This window comes from Geotrypetes seraphini, chromosome 6 (genome assembly GCF_902459505.1).
Source record: "Geotrypetes seraphini chromosome 6, aGeoSer1.1, whole genome shotgun sequence".
NCBI lineage: Eukaryota > Metazoa > Chordata > Amphibia > Gymnophiona > Dermophiidae > Geotrypetes > Geotrypetes seraphini.
This window is the reverse complement of record NC_047089.1, coordinates 85,614,303-85,631,177: the sequence shown is the minus strand read 5'-3', so window position 1 is coordinate 85,631,177 and position 16,875 is coordinate 85,614,303. Positions and strand designations below refer to the sequence as shown.

General features: G+C 45.3%; 1 protein-coding gene across 2 annotated transcripts in view; it reads left to right on the top strand.

Moving 5' to 3' along the window:
* BORA (BORA aurora kinase A activator) overlaps positions 1 to 16,875 on the top strand; it is a 178,889-nt gene that overhangs the window by 136,860 nt on the left and 25,154 nt on the right. For both annotated transcript variants that reach the window (XM_033948972.1, XM_033948971.1), the window contains exon 11: positions 8,920 to 9,500. In XM_033948972.1, the coding sequence (XP_033804863.1) occupies positions 8,920 to 9,500 (581 nt within the window). The remainder of the gene's footprint in view (positions 1 to 8,919; positions 9,501 to 16,875) is intronic.

The window sequence follows — 16,875 nt, the reverse complement described above, 5'->3', positions numbered from 1 at the left end:
ATCTGCATTAATTTGTGCGACACTACCATGTAGACGTCCAGGCGCATCGGGACGCAATGTTCAGTGAGCGTGTTCTGGTGGTGGCCATCAAGTGGTCCTACCCATGATGGGTACTGCTTTGATACGTCCCATCAGTGAACTGTACCGGTCTGGAAAGATGCTAAAGAAGGAGAAATTAGGTTCTTACCTGCTAATTTTCTTTCTTTTACACTCTCCAGACTGATACAGTCCCCACCCTGTCTGTCTGTTGTTCTTACGGGATTCGCGTGAAGAGTGTGTTTTTTCTGCGGGTTCTAATATTTTTATAGGGTCGGGGAGATCAAAAGAACAGTGACTTTGGCTTAGCTGGTGAGCTGTGGGGACGTTTTGTTGAAAGGGCTTCTTCTATGCAATTTCCAAAATTATTACTCTACTAGTCTTTAAGCCCGTTACATTAATGGGTGCTAGAATAGATTTGTCTGTCTTTCTTTCTCTCTCTTCCCTTGGCCGCTATCTGTCTGTCTATTTTTATTTGTTTCTCTCTCCTTGGACACTGTCTGTTTTTCTGTCGCTCCGTTCTGTCTCCCTGATTGTTTTTCCGTGGCCCCCTTCTGTCTTCCCTCCCCCCCAAGCAAAGCTGTCTGCCCCCCAGCACACCACTCCCTCCAAAGCAACCCTCTTTCCCTCTCCCTGACTGTTTTTCCTTGTCCCCCTTCTGTCTTCCTCCCCCCCTCCCGAGCAAAGCTGTCTGCCCCCCAGCACACCTCTCCAACAAAAGCAGCCCCCTTTCACCTGCAGCACCGGCACGGCACCCTCCAGCCATTCCTCTCAGCTACCTGGAGTGAGTGCTTGGAGCGCGAGAGGGAGCGGGGCCTAGGCATGTTGGGCGCGGCGGAGGAGGCCCCGACTGCCCCAGCTGCAGCTTCTTTGGCGTCGGTGAAGGTTCCAGCCGCCGCTCGGAACATGTTCAGGTCAGCAGCCCTGTGTGGGGGCAGTGCCCGACTCTCCGACGGTGTTTTGTGGACAGTCTTCAGCGGTTCGGAGCCCTCCTCCCGGCAGCTGCCGCCAGCACCGCGAAAGGGAGCGGGGCGTGGGCAGGTTGGGCGCGGCGGGGGAGGCCCCACCTGCCCCAGCTGCAGCTTCTTCGGCGTCGGTGAGGAAGAAGAGGTTGGAGAGGGATTGGACTGGTGAGGAGCTTTGGGGGCTGCTGCTGTTCTTCCACCTTGTCGGGCCCTTCGCTTTTCCTGATCTTAAATGCCGAGTTGCCATGTGTGACGTAGTAAGCACGCATGCGCACTCTTGCCGGCACAGCGCAATAGAACAGGGATCAGGGAAGCACGCGGTGAGAGTGCACATGCGCGCTTAGCGTTTTATTATTATACATTAGTTGTTACTCCTGTTCGGAGTGTTGTTAATGTTATAATTAGCACTTCTTGGTTCTGCTTGGCTATTCGACAGACTGCTTAGACTAGAGGGAAGCATGGCTATTAGTATTACAGCCAAAGTTTTGTCTCAGTTTACACCTGCTGGTCATGGTGAGCTATTACCCATCAGTAAACTGTACTGGTCTGGAGGAAAGAAAATTAGCAGGCAAGAACCTAATTTCGTCTTCTCCAACGCTGCAATTTGTCCAACCACGCTGAAGCAAAGTGTAGAACTTTTCTCTCGGCATCCCCAGCAAAACACACACTTCTCTGACACGAGCATTTACCCAACCATGCTGAAAAAAAGCGCTGAACTTTTCTCTTGGCACACCAGGATGATGTCATTTGGTGCAGAGTCAATGAGATGAAAACTGTGAATAAGTAGTCTCGAGTGCCGAACTTGTAAATATGGAGAGAGACATGTTCTCATATTACTTGTATCTTCTAGAACGCTAAACATTCCCCATCAAAGTACAGCATTAGTTGCCTATGAACTTTATACATAATTTTCATCATATTGAAGTAGTTTTTCTGATATCCCAAGTTCTCACCTGAGGATATGTGAGTAGTCACTACCTGCCATGTTAATGAGGAAATAGTTCTTCTTTTGTTCTGACCAGTATAATATATGAGCTTATCTGACAAGTTCTTCCACATTCTAAACTGATCAGGCTTTCGCTTACTACTTCAAAATAACTGATCAGAAAGTCTACACAGCTGTTTGTCTCCTTTGACCCTATTAGAGTTGACGTTCTGGTAATCAAATTTTTAGCAAACTGGCTAGCATCCTTCATGAATAAACTTATACTCTTCTATCTAGTAAAAAAGAAAATCCCATCAAATCAGAGCCACTGTTGCTGTAATGATGCTCTTTAAGTTTTATGTGCCAATACCATATACAGAACAGTGACTGGTCCTCAATTCTTGTGTTTTCACACTACTATTTGGACCAGCTCACAATTGGACCCAATTAAGCTGGGCAACTTGTCTTTGTGATGGTGCAATTCTTCTATGATCAGGATTATCCTAGACAGTGGACAATTCAGAATGAGATTAGCTTGACAGTCACTCACCTATATGCTTGACTCAGTCCTGCTTGCTGATTGAGAAAGAATTGTTGCTCACCTGTAACTTGTTTGTAGACAGTAGCCTTAATAAGGCACACAATCCTCCCAATCCCTCCAAGAGTTGTGGTCCTTCTTGAACTACGGCATTAACTGAAGAAATGAGGCAACTGCTGTGCATAGGAAGGGCTGCACATGCTCATAATTTTACATTTAGTTCTGATCTCTGGGAGAGCTATTCCATTTCAGCGGTGTGATATTACCCATTCATGGGTCACGGACTATTAAAAACCACCATTTACAGGTAAGCAACGATCCTTTTTGTTAGTTTACTGTATCGGGAGTAAAATATTTATGCTTGCATGGAATCTCTACTTTATCACATTGGCTTATTTGTTTGTTGCCAAACTGCATGAAAGACACATTGCTAGACTCTGGGTGAGCAAGTCCTAACATTTTTTTTGCTGTTTGTTATAATTATGTTAGTGTAGTTGAATCTGAAGGTTTATGATTCATATTTGACATTATCCCAGGACAAGCAGGCAGCTATTCTTGACTGATGGGTGACGGCACCGACGGAGCCCCGGTACGGACAATTTTAGAGTGATCTCACTCTAAGAACTTTTAGAAAGTTCTAGCTCGGCCGCACCGCGCACGCGCGAGTGCCTTCCCGCCCGACAGAGGCGCGCGGTCCCTCAGTTTCTTAGTTTCCGCGGAGCTAAGAAGACGCGTTTTCAACGGCTGTTGAAATTTTTTCTTAACTTGCCTTCCCGCTCGCGTAAACGTTTGATTTCTTTAACCTTTCTTTTATTTTGATTACAAAAAAAAAAAAAAAAAAAAAAAAAAACCATCTTATATTTTTTTTTTCTTCAATTTCGGTTTTTCCCCGGCGGGGCCTTCTGCCACCATCGAAGCCTCGGCCTTCGATTTGGCGGAAGCCGTTTTCCCTTTCATGCCCCCTCAACCGGGTTTTAAAAAGTGCCAGCGGTGTGCTAGGCCTATATCTCTCACGGACCCACACAACTGGTGCTTGCAGTGTTTGGGTCCTGAGCATCAGGCCTCTTCTTGCACCCGCTGTGCTACTTTAAAGAAAAGAACTTTAAAAAATCGCTTAATTCAACAGCGTTTGTTATTCGGTGCCGAGATGTCCGACCCCGTTCCTTCGACTCCGGCTTCGGCACCGCTTCAGTCGGCACCCTCGTCTTCGACGCCGCGTGATTCCACACCGGCATCCCAACAGTCAGGTAAGCCGGCTAAGAAGCCTTCCCCGCTGGAACGTCTTCCGGCCTCGAGTGCAGTGAGCCCAGTCCTGCCGCCGGTTAGACGCCAGCGGAAGCGCTCCGCCCCTATTGAGGTGAGTCCCTCGACATCGGGCTCCTCATCTCCGGGGCGTAGAGCGGCACCGCAGGTACCGCAGAAGAAAAAAGCGGTACCGGTGCCATCCCTCGATGACCGCATTACGGCCATCCTTCATGTACAGCTTAAGGAGCAATTAGAACGACTCCTTCCTGCTATAATGACACCGAACCTTCCGGTGCCAGTCCGCACCGAGCCATCGGTACCGGTTGTACATCAACCCGTGTCGGTACCGGTTGTCGAACCTGTCTTACCTGCTTCTACTGTCTCGGTACCGCTTCACCTAACTTCATCGGTATCGATGCCAGTCCTTGCACCGGAGCCGACAGCTCACCATCAATCGGTACAGACTTCGGCACCGGTGCGACCGATAACATCGCCTGACTCGGTATCGATGAGGTCGGGTAAGTCGGTACGCAAAACCCGACACATGCAAACATCGACACCTGAGTCTCGGGACCATTCTTCCCATGTCAGAGACCCTGATCTGTGGGGGGACTCAGAGGAACCCTTTCTTTCTGACGGAGAATGTTCCTCAGAGGAGGAGGATTCGGCTCTCCCTGACCCATCCTCCAAACAGACCACTTCCTCTTTCTCCAATTTCTTGAAGGAGATGTGTGAGTCTTTGTCCATTCCTTTGGAGGCTGAATCCAAAAAGTCTAAAGCTTTTTTGGATGCCCTTGATTTTGATCAGCCTCCAAAGGAATTTTTGAAGCTTCCCCTTCATGACATCTTGAGGGAAACTTTCTATAAAAATTTAGAGACTCCTTTAACTGTTCCAGGGGCCCCACGTAAACTGGATTCTCTATACAAGGTAATTCCCATTCCTGGGTTCGACAAGCCTCAACTTCCACACGAATCCTTATTTGTCGAATCCACCCTTAAAAAGACTTCAGGAGCCAGTGTATATGCATCTGTCCCTCCTGGCAGAGAAGGAAGGGCCATGGATAAATTCGGTAAGAGGCTCTACCAGAACGCTATGTTAGCAAATAGAGCTAGTAATTATGCTTTTCATTTTTCTTTTTATTTAAAGCATCTCCTTACCACCATGGCTTCCTTCGAGAAGTATCTTCCTTCAAGAAAACATCCATCTTTTCACTCCTGCTTGTCGTCTCTATTCCAACTTCGTAAGTTTATGGTTAGGTCCATATATGACACCTTTGAACTTACATCCAGAGCGACAGCTATGTCGGTGGCTATGCGCCGTTTGGCCTGGCTTCGGGTATCCGAGCTTGATGTTAACCATCAAGATCGGTTAGCCAACGCCCCATGCCTAGGGGATGAGCTCTTTGGGGATTCCATGGACTCTACCACCCAAAAGCTCTCGGCTCATGAGACGCGCTGGGATACCCTGCTCAAGAATAAAAAGAAGCCTCCTCCACCAAGACCATACAGGCAGCAATCGGCTTATCAACGCCGTTTCACAGCCCGTCCATTACCTACCACTGCTCAACAACCTCGACGTCAGAGGCAACAGCAACGTCAGCCTCCCCGACAGCAGCAACAGCAGCAACCTGCGAAACAACCTCCTCAGCAGAAGTCACAGCCCTTTTGACTTCATTCTCTGCAGTATAGCCAGTATCCCTGTTCCTGTTCTCCTGCCTCAACCAATAGGAGGTCGACTTTCTCTGTTCTTCAGCCGGTGGGAAGTAATCACTTCGGACCAATGGGTCCTCAACATCATCCGCCACGGCTACTCTCTCAACTTTCAGACTCTCCCACCTCAAAGCCTGCCAAAAGAGTCTGCTTTGAACAGTCCTCAATCAGCCCTCCTTATTCAGGAGGTCCAATCCCTCCTCCTTCTGAACGCTATAGAGGAAGTTCCTCTAGATCAAAAGGGGCAGGGATTCTACTCCCGTTACTTTCTAGTTCCCAAAAAGACAGGAGATCTCAGACCCATCCTGGACCTTCGCGATCTCAACATTCATCTAGTAAAAGAAAAATTCAAGATGCTTTCTTTAGCCATACTTTATCCCCTTCTAAATCAAAACGACTGGCTATGCTCCCTCGATCTCAAAGAGGCTTACACTCACATACCGATCAATGTAACCTCAAGACCATATCTCCGATTCATGATCAATCATTGTCATTACCAGTACAAGGTGCTGCCCTTCGGTCTTGCCTCATCTCCAAGGGTATTCACCAAATGTCTCATTGTGGTGGCGGCTTTTCTGCGCTCTCACCACCTGCAAGTATTTCCTTACCTGGACGATTGGTTGATCAAAGACACTTCTGCCCAAGCGGTCCTTCTGGCCACCAACCAAACCATCCAGTTTCTGCAACTTCTGGGATTCGAGATCAATCTACCCAAATCTCATATCATTCCCACTCAGAGACTTCAATTCATTGGAGCGATCCTAGATACACTCCTCATGAGAGCTTTCCTGCCATCCAATCGACTTCAGACCCTTCAGTCTCTATGTCACCAGGTACTTCCTCTGCCGTCCATCTCAGCGAGACAAATGATGGTGCTCTTGGGACACATGGCATCCACAGTTCATGTCACACCTCATGCCCGTCTTCACCTGCGCACTCCTCAATGGACCCTTGCGACCCAGTGGTCCCAAGCGTCGGACTCTTGCTCACGACACATATCTGTGACATCATCTCTTCGTCAGTCTCTGCAATGGTGGTTGGTATCCTCAAATCTATCCAGAGGTCTTCTGTTCCATCAGCCTCCTCATCAACTAGTCATCACCACCGACGCCTCTCTGTACGCATGGGGAGCTCACTTGAACGAGTTCCAGACTCAGGGTCTTTGGTCAGCCCAGGAAAAGAAGCATCAAATCAATTTCCTGGAACTCAGAGCGATGTTTTACGCCCTCAAGGCCTTTCAACACCTTCTCTTTCCTCAGGTCCTTCTGTTGTGCACAGACAATCAGGTTGCGATGTACTACATCAACAAACAGGGTGGGACAGGCTCTCGCCTTTTATGCCAGGAAGCCCAGAAGATCTGGAATTGGGCCATAGATCATCATCTCTTCCTGAAAGCTATTTACATTCAGGGGAAACAGAATTCATTAGCGGACAAACTCAGCAGAATTCTCCAGCCTCACGAGTGGACACTCGACCCTGTAACTCTACAGTCTATCTTCACTCAATGGGGCACTCCTCAGATAGACCTCTTTGCAGCTCCTCACAATCACCAGCTGCCCCGTTTCTGCTCAAGACTTTACTCTCCACTCCGTCTCACAGCAGATGCTTTTCTCCTCGACTGGTCGAATCTGTTCCTGTACGCCTTCCCTCCTCTACCTCTCATGTTGAGAACCTTGTTCAAGCTCAAGAGGGAACGAGCCACCATGATTCTGATTGCTCCGAGGTGGCCCAGGCAACATTGGTTCTCCCTTCTACTTCAACTCAGTTCCAGGGAACCTTTTCCTCTTCCTCTGTTTCCTTCTCTGCTTACGCAACAGCAGGGAACCCTTCTGCATCCCAACCTCCAGTCTCTACACCTGATGGCTTGGTATCTCTCGGGCTGAACTCGACTGATACTCTTTTGTCTCAGCCCGTTCGTTCCATTCTGGATGCTTCCAGGAAACCAGCCACTCTACAATGTTACCATCAAAAGTGGACGAGGTTTTCTTCCTGGTGTCTTCTTCATCATCTTGATCCCACTTCCCTAGCGGTGGAGACGTTGTTGGATTATCTTCTTTCTTTGTCTGATTCTGGCCTGAAGTCCTCTTCCATCAGGGTCCACCTCAGTGCCATTGCAGCTTTTCATGAGCCAGTCCATGGAAAACTTCTTTCAGCTCATCCCCTGGTATCCAGGTTCATGCGTGGGCTTTTCAATGTGAAACCACCTCTTAAAGCCCCTCCGGTTATCTGGGATCTCAATGTGGTTCTTTCCGCTTTAATGAAACCTCCATTTGAACCTTTAGCTACCTCTCCTTTCAAATTTCTCACTTGGAAGGTACTTTTTCTTATTGCCATTACCTCTGCCAGGAGGGTCAGTGAGCTTCATGCACTGGTTGCAGATCCACCTTTTACGGTTTTTCACCGTGACAAGGTGGTTCTGCGTACACATCCAAAGTTTCTCCCCAAGGTTGTTTCTGAATTTCATCTCAACCAATCCATTGTTTTACCTGTTTTCTTTCCAAAACCTCATTCTCATTCTGGGGAACAAGCTCTGCATACTTTGGATTGTAAAAGGGCTCTTGCTTACTATCTGGAGCGTACGAAACCCCACAGATCAGTTCCCCAACTCTTTCTGTCCTTTGATCCGAATAAATTGGGACGTCCTGTTTCTAAACGTACGTTGTCTAATTGGCTTGCAGCGTGCATTTCATTCTGTTATGCTCAGACGGGACTGACACTGGAAGGTTCTGTCACAGCCCATAAAGTCAGAGCAATGGCAGCATCTGTAGCTTTCCTCCGTTCCACTCCTATTGAGGAAATCTGCAAGGCTGCTACTTGGTCCTCAGTTCACACTTTTACATCTCATTATTGTCTGGATACATTCTCCAGAAGGGATGGTCACTTCGGCCAATCTGTTTTGCAAAATTTGTTTTCTTAATGGCCAACCTTCCCTCCATCCCTCTTTTTGTTAGCTTGGAGGTCACCCATCAGTCAAGAATAGCTGCCTGCTTGTCCTGGGATAAAGCACAGTTACTTACCGTAACAGGTGTTATCCAGGGACAGCAGGCAGATATTCTTGCGTCCCACCCACCTCCCCGGGTTGGCTTCTTAGCTGGCTTATACTAACTGAGGGACCGCGCGCCTCTGTCGGGCGGGAAGGCACTCGCGCGTGCGCGGTGCGGCCGAGCTAGAACTTTCTAAAAGTTCTTAGAGTGAGATCACTCTAAAATTGTCCGTACCGGGGCTCCGTCGGTGCCGTCACCCATCAGTCAAGAATATCTGCCTGCTGTCCCTGGATAACACCTGTTACGGTAAGTAACTGTGCTGTTTGTGGAATGATTGTGTGGTAGTGGAGTGCTAGAAAAGACCATCAATGGTTAATTCATAGTACAAAAAATAAATTAATGGAGGGAAGATCAGATAATACTTGTAAACTCAGTGAGATTGAAGATGATGGTAGCATAATAAAGATTAAATGTTTAACATGTTTAATTGAATGGATGTATTTTGTTTTTGTTTAGGAGAACAGATTATCACTTTCCATTCTCCTGATGTTCCTTCTTCATCCAGTTCAAGTTCAAATGCTGTTAACCCATATGCAGGAAGCCCTTGTATAGATTGCTGTTCACCAGTCAAAAACTTTTTTCCCATAAGACCTGGGGCTTGCAGGGGAACTGCACAATATCAGACTTCCCTTTTTCAGATACCATTTTCACTAGAGCATCGTGAAGAAGAAAATAAGATGACTCCAGAAGTTCTACCTCAACTGGGTGCTGCAGTTCATTTGCAAAAGTTAACTACTATATGTAGCGGACATTTAGTTATGGAAACCCTGTCTGCTTTTCCAGAACAATCAAATAGTGAAAGAAGATCCTCATCGCTACCTAACCTGGAAGAATTGAAAGATAATAACACAATAGATATGGTTGACACTGTAGAAATAGAAGGTGAAGTGACTTGGGCCAAAGAAGGCAATGGCAATAGCAATATACCAATGTGCAGCTTCATGGCTGGAACTATTTTCAGTATTGAAAGTTCTCAGATGTGCATGTCACCACTGGCAGAGAGTAGTGCAATTCCCTGTGATAGTAGTAGCATTCAGGTAAGATAATTTTGTATGAACATTTTTTAAAAGTTATAAATTGCTCTATCCATATTTATTATACTGATATTATAATCTGCCTTGCTATGGAATCATATTCATGTTAATCTGAGTGAAGAAAATGTAAATTGTTTTACCATGTATGGTTAGGTCATACTTCTTCCTTCCTGACTGGAGCTAAGAACAGTTTTCTTTGTTTATTCTTGTTTTACTACCTAATTTTACCAAAATGCTGGAGCAAGAACTCAAAAGGGTGTAGTCTGATGATGTCAGACCATAGAGTGGCTATGTTATTTGTCATAAAGCAAATGAGGGCAGACTTAAAAATTATAAACCTGCGGGAAAGGAGTGCTAGGGAAATGTCAGACGTTCAAGTACTTCCAAAGTATAAATTCACAGGAAATAGAACTCTTTCACTGGAAAGAAAGTTCTGGAATAAAAAATTGTAGGTTGAGGGTGAAAAAGCATAGACTCCAGAGTAATCCAATGAAATTGTTACAGAAAGGGTAGAGGATGTGTGGGACAGGCTCTCAATGTAGATGGTGGAAATGAGGACAGCCCCTAAATTCACTTCTGTTACATCCCTTCTGGATTCGATATGCTAGGTGGTGTTGCAGAAATCCACAAACATTTCTGAGCACATGCTCCACCCCTTTAGCCTGAGAGCTAGTAAACCTATCCAGTTACAATTTTTGCAAGTCTCTGGCAGTTACTCTGCTTCTTTTTCTTATTTTTTTGCTTAAAGTTCATTTCTCGGTGGCTTCAGTGCCTTGAGACTACTTCCCAGTGGTCCCCTGTTGGAGAAAAGGATGCAGTCCAGCAGTGCCGGACTACAACTTCACTGAGAAACTCTTGTGGATCTGTGGAGCCAGCCTGCTGTGTGCCACCCTTCTTAGAATACTTAGGCGTCCCTTCCCTTGGGAGTCTGCTTGCCAGTGACCTTGTCACAGGTTTCAAGCGCAGGCTGTATGTGTCTGGAGTGAAACCCTCCCTGGTTTCAAGGTGCAGGCTGCCTTTCCTGCCCCCAACAGCGTGGCAGAGGATCTGTGGGGGTGGAGGTTATTAAAGTTGGTGTCTGGCTGGCTGGCAGGCCGAAGATCATCAACTCTGAGCATTTGGTGCTGTTTCTGAGGCAGAAAGTCCTTTTTTTCCACTCAGCTGCTTTAAAATCACTGACAGGCAAAGGCACTACAGAAATGTGAGTACACCTCCATTATCTCATATGAGAAATTCAGGGTTGACTTGTGAAGAGTTTTAAATTGCATTCTTCACAATTTATGAAGGTAGGATTTAGGTCCCCAAACCTCCCCAGACCCCAAATCGCTCCTTTTTTTATTTTGGGGTTTTCGGGGTTGTTGTTTTTTTTTGTTTGTTTGGGGGTTTTGTTGTTTTTTTTTTTTTACCATCTTGGATTTTTATTGATCTTTCTTTCAAAGTTTTATTTCTGCCTCAAAATCCTACTCAACTGTTCCTGTCACTAAGAGAACCATTTCTACATGGCTAGTGGATTGTATTTCCTTTTGCTATGTTCTTGCTGGGCTGATGCTTGAAGGCGTGTCACTGCACACAAAGTTCTAGCAATGGCAACTTCAGTAGCTCATCTATGTTCCACTCCCATTGACGACATCTGTAAAGCAGCCACCTGGTCCTCATTTCATACCTTCTCATCCAATTGTTGTTTGCAGAATTATTCCAGGTGGCAAAGTCAGTTCAGCCAAGCAGTTCTGCAAAATTTATTCTACACTTAGATGCCAACTTTCCTCCAACCCTTTTGGTTTCTCCAGGCTTGTAGTAGTTAATAACCCTCTTCAAAGACGTGATCATGGCAGCAGCTAGGAAGTCCTCAGATAAAGCATAGTTACTCACCTGTAGCAGTGTTATCCGAGGACAGCAGGCAAATATTATCACAATCTTTCCTCCTATCCTAGTTTGCTTCTTAGCTCCCAGTGATTTCCAGAATTCAATTCAAATGCTCTTGCCTGGCTTTTAAGATTATTCACGGCATCCTTCCTTCCCTAATCCCACTTTCCTTCAACTCCTCGTGCCCTGACTCCACCAGGACCACCCATAAATTAAAACTATCCTTCCCCTTCCTACATGATATTCTCCACGCAGGTAAACTGGGAAAATCACTTCTATTCAAAATCACAGGTCTCTGGAATGACCTTACCATCCCGCTGCGGAACCTGAGCTCCTCCATTTAATTCCGCAAGCAACTAAAAACCTGGCTCTTCTCTAACATGTAATTTTCCCTTACTTTTCCACTCAACTTATAAACTTATGTAAACCTTTTCCTACCCTTTCTCATTTTTAAGTTCTTGTAAACCGTGCCGAGCTCTACTTCCGTGGAGATCATGCGGTATATAAACTTAAGGTTTAGTTTAGTTTAGTTTAGCTTACTGAACTGAAGGTCCAGTGAGCCGACATTGGGCGGGAAGACACTAACTCATGTATGATACGGGCAGTCTAGAGACTTTAAAATTGACTACACTTTTTCACTGTCCATGCTGGACTCCATAGATGACGTCACCCACATATGAGAATATCTGCCTGCTGTCCTTGGATAACACCTTCTACAGGTGAGGAACTATGCTATATCCATCCTGCCGCTTCAACCCTCAGGGCTAAGGAATCCTTGAATTGACCCAATAGAGATCCCACCTCACCATCCAGCACCCATAATCTGTCCCATCCAGCTCAATGCACAGTTAACAAACAAATCATGATATGTCCCCCAATCAAACATTGCACACTCATCCTAAATCACAATTCTGTCACCAAACTATTAAGTCATCTAATTAACACAGTAATTAATATAAGGAGCAAAACTCAGATGGTCATAATGTGTCCTTCCTCAAAATATTTGAGAAACTAGAGCAGGAGCAGAGATACAGTTCATTATGATTCCCTCATCATTCCAGGGTGCCTAGCACAACACTCTTAGACTGCCACAAAGTTCATGCTATGTTTGATTGAGGATGAAGTTGCTATGATGGTTTCTTTGGTCTAGCCTTGTGCCTTTGACATAGTATATCATTCTTTACTACTAAATAGGCCTTCAATGTAAATAGCTCTTTTATTTTTACACAATTGTTCTTTTTGCATGAAAACTTCACATAATACTTCATTTTCCGTGGGCAGATGGATGACATTATCCATGGAACCCGGTACAGACAGATACCAAGTGGAAGTGGCATCAGAGAGGCGGGACACAACCATGGAAAGGCCCTGGTGGCACCAGCTGAAAGCAGGCAGCTTACCCTGCTGCCTCGTTATGGATCTCAGGGAGGAAGAGAGGCATTAGATGTTTGGACCTGCAGGGGAGGAGGGGAGTTAAAGGGATTCTGGGACCTGCAGTGTGTGGGGATACCAGACTTGCTAAGGAAGGGGGGAATGAATAGAGGGAGAGACGCTGACCCAGTGGAGAGAGAGAAAAATGCCAGCCTGTGGTAGGAGGTGAGGAAGAGACATTAGGCCCTGGCTTTGGCAGTGTGGAAAGAAGGGGAAGAGAGGCAACAAGCTGGATAAGTGGAGTGATTGGGGCACTGAGAGGCAGGTGCTGAACATGATGAGGGGATAGTAGAGAGAGAAGAAATATCAAAATTGCGGGAGATTCTGGGAAGAGAGAAAAGAAAAACAACAAAGGTAGAAAACAGGTGTTTTTCTGAATTTATTAATTGTAATGTGTCAGCTGTAGGAAAGGTGTGTTTCTGATATCTTGCATTTGTTTCTATTCCTTTAATATGACAGGTTTTCAATATAAGTCTTGCATTCAATGGTGTACCCAGGGGGAAGGGCGGTCCACTTCAGATTCAGCCCATAAGGGGGTGTTCCGACAACTTCTCCGAGGGCCGGTGCTGGCGTTGAGAACTTCTTCCCAGCAGCAGCGTTCACAATTCACTGCTCTTGTTAGCGTCAGGCCTTCCCCTCTGCCAGGTCCTGCCTACTTCCTGTTTCTTAGAAGGCAGGAGCTGGCAGAGAAGAAGGCCTGATGTCTGCAAGAGCAGCAAATTGTGAACGTTGTTGCACTCCTGACTGTAGGGTGACAAAAAGAGGGAGGGGAGTGAACGAAAAATGCTGCACTTGATTGGGGAGAGGGAGGAAGAAGGACGAGGAGTCAAAAGAGAGATGCCAGACTGAGAGAAAGGAAGGAGGGAAAGGAGATGCCAGGCCATGGAGAGAGAGGAAAAAATGCCAGGGTATAGGGGTGAGGGAAGGGAATGTGATCTGTTACCTAAGGTGATTGCCTCTCTTTTGTAGGCGTATGTACCGTGTCGTACTTTTCAGATCACAAGATAAAGATCTTTTGATTGTCCCTTCTATTCATTCTGTTAAGAAAGTAGTGAATCGATCTCATATGTGCCTCTCTTTTGTAATCGTATGTACCTTGTCGTACTTTTGAGATCACAAGATAAAGATCTTTTGATTGTCCCTTCTATTCATTCTGTTAAGAAAGTAGTGAATCGATCTCACATGTTCCAAGTAGCTATGGAATTCTATTTCAGACTCCATTTGTTTGATTTCTAATGTTTTTTTTTTTGGCATTTCAGAAAAGCTTGAAAGCCTATCTTTACTGATTGGCCATTTTCAATCTGGGTAATTCATGATTTGGTAGTTTTGGGGCCTTAATTATTTTAAGGAACTGATGCAGGATGTTTGTTGTATGCTGTTATTTTATTATGATTTATTAAGTTTTGTTTTTAAGTATGTATGTAATGTTGTTACCCGCATATGCGGGCTATAAATATTTTAAATAAATAAAATAAAGGTGACAGATGCCAGACTAGGGAGAAAATGAGAAATGCTCTTGTTAAGATTTTAATAGTTAAATGGGTTATTAGGAAGATAATTTAATTTGTGAACCAAGCAGATTAGTCTTAAATTTTTCAATTTAAATAAAGGAGGGATAGGAAAGAGGAGATACCAGAGCAAGAAGGGGGAAGAAGAGGGGGTGCCAGGGCATTGGGGGGAGGGAGGGAGGAAGGGAAGGAGACTGAGATGACAGACCATCGGAAAGGAAGGAAAGAAGATGCCAGAGCACAGAGGAAGAGGGAGAGATGGAAGGAGAAGAGTAGAGAGATCTCAAGGCATGGGGGAAGGGAAGCAGATACCAGACCATGGGGCAAGTTAGTGTGGGAAGGAGGGAAGGAAAGAAGAAGGGAGAGATGCCAGCACACGTGGGAGGGAGTGGAGATACAGGGCAGACACTGGATGGAAAGGAGAATGAAGAGAAGATGAGAAATGCAGAAACTAGAGATGACAAAAAGTAGAAAAAATTTTTTTTATATTTTTTTTGTTGTTGCTTTAGAATAAAGTACTCCACTTCCCCCTCCCCATTCGCAGTTTCTGCACTCACGATTTCACATAATCGTGATTTTTTTTCTGGGGAGGAGGAAAATAAAAAACCCATATTTTTTTACTTCCCTGCCGCCTTCCCGGCCTTACTTGGTGGTCTAGCGGGCTTTCGGGGCAGGAGCGATCTTCCTACGCTCCTGCCCCGTGCAGATTGCCATGAGGAAATGGCTGTAGGGAGTTCCCGTCATAGTCTCGAGAGACTACAAGAACTCACAGCAGCCATTTCCTCATGGCGATCTGCACGGTGCAGGAGCGTAGGAAGATCGCTCCTACCCCGTGAAAAGGATTTGGTCCCAATTACTGCCTCACACACTGTCATTAGTAAGTCAGATGCATCTGGGGACAACAGACGCCCATTATCTCCCAAACAATGTCCAATTTATTGTCAGTTCCACAACCCTTTTTATATCATTTTACATGGGTCAGTGTCGACAGCATATGACGTAAGTACAAACCATATATGGACACAGATCACATGAAACTTTAAAAGAAATAACAAGCATCTTACTATCTAAAGGCTAAAGTCTAAAGGGTGCTCTGCTTAGCAAACACTTAATTTATCTAAAGCTTCTTACAAATACAGCTGCGAAGACAATTGAGTTCACTTCACAACAGGATAAGAAAACACATCTCTCAAACATAAAATGGCCTTGTAGTATATCAGCAAGAGAAAGAAAAACAAACAGGGTCTGGATTTACAGCTTCAAACACAGTTGAAAGAAAAACTACAAGACACATGAAACATATCCCTTCAATCCCCTCTTACATCATGAAAATGACATCATAAATGCAGGGAGAGCTACTCTAGATGTCTCTCGAGGAGGGGTTTTAGGAACTGTAATACGAATAACACAGCGCATGAGCAGTCGAAAAATTACATAAGAGACAAGAATGCAGATAATAATAGTGATTAAAACAATAAGAAGGTCTTTTACCCAGCCCTGCATCCAACTAAAGTACTGATCCCAAGGATTAGATAAACCAGAGTTACGTTTGAGCTCAGCAGAGAGGTCCTCTAATTTCTGAATGGCCATAGTAACCTTTCCTGTAGGACCTGTATTGTCAGGAATAAAAGTGCAACACGATAAAGTACTGGGAAGAATTTTACAGACACCCCCCTTCTCAGCTAGAATCATATCCAGGGCCATGCGATTTTGAAAAGCCATCTGAGAAGTGGGGCCTAACTGATCAGCAATACCTTGCAAGGCATCTCTAGAGTAGTTCACAAAGCGTTGCTGATTATAATAAATGTAATTAATCCAATCAACATTCTTATTGATAGTAATAAGGGGAATAAGGGACTCAAACCCAGCCTTAACCTGGTCTCGGGCCTTGAATTCATCTGGGACCCACTTGGGACCCCTATAGCATCTATGTATACATGCAGATCAAAACTACCAAGGAGATCACGTTTATGTCGAGACAGAGAAGAGGAAGAACCATGTGAATAGGAAAGGTGCCCTTCAGAAAGGATATGCAGGGGCATGATAATCTTAGCTAAAGCGCACTGGCCTATCCACTGGCTGGATAGCTTAACATGGAGCCGAAAGTCTCCACAGAGCCAGTAAATATCACCTAGGGTGAAAATCTGATGCTGCAACAATGGGGCATACCTATGATCCAAGACAGAACAATAGCCTGGGGGAAAATTACCTACAAAACTACCCTGTGTCAGATTGGAGACATGACATGTGTAATTACCCTTATAGATGGTAACGGCTATGTCAAGCTTTTTCTGTCCAGGCAGCAAAGGGTATTTAGAACGCCACAGCGCACAAAGGGGATCGGTAAAATTAGAGGAGGAGTTGGTAAATAACCCAAAAAAGCATGGTTGGATACCAGGAGGGAGGTCCAGAGGTACCGTTCCTAAATGGGGGTCTAGCTTGAGCACATAAGTAACAATTACTCATATTATGTTGATCAGCAGTGAATTTCATCCATTCTAACCAAAGGTTACGTTCTGAAAACCCTACTTCAACAGCCATAGTATCTTCAAAGGTGGGATTGGCAATAGCCATCA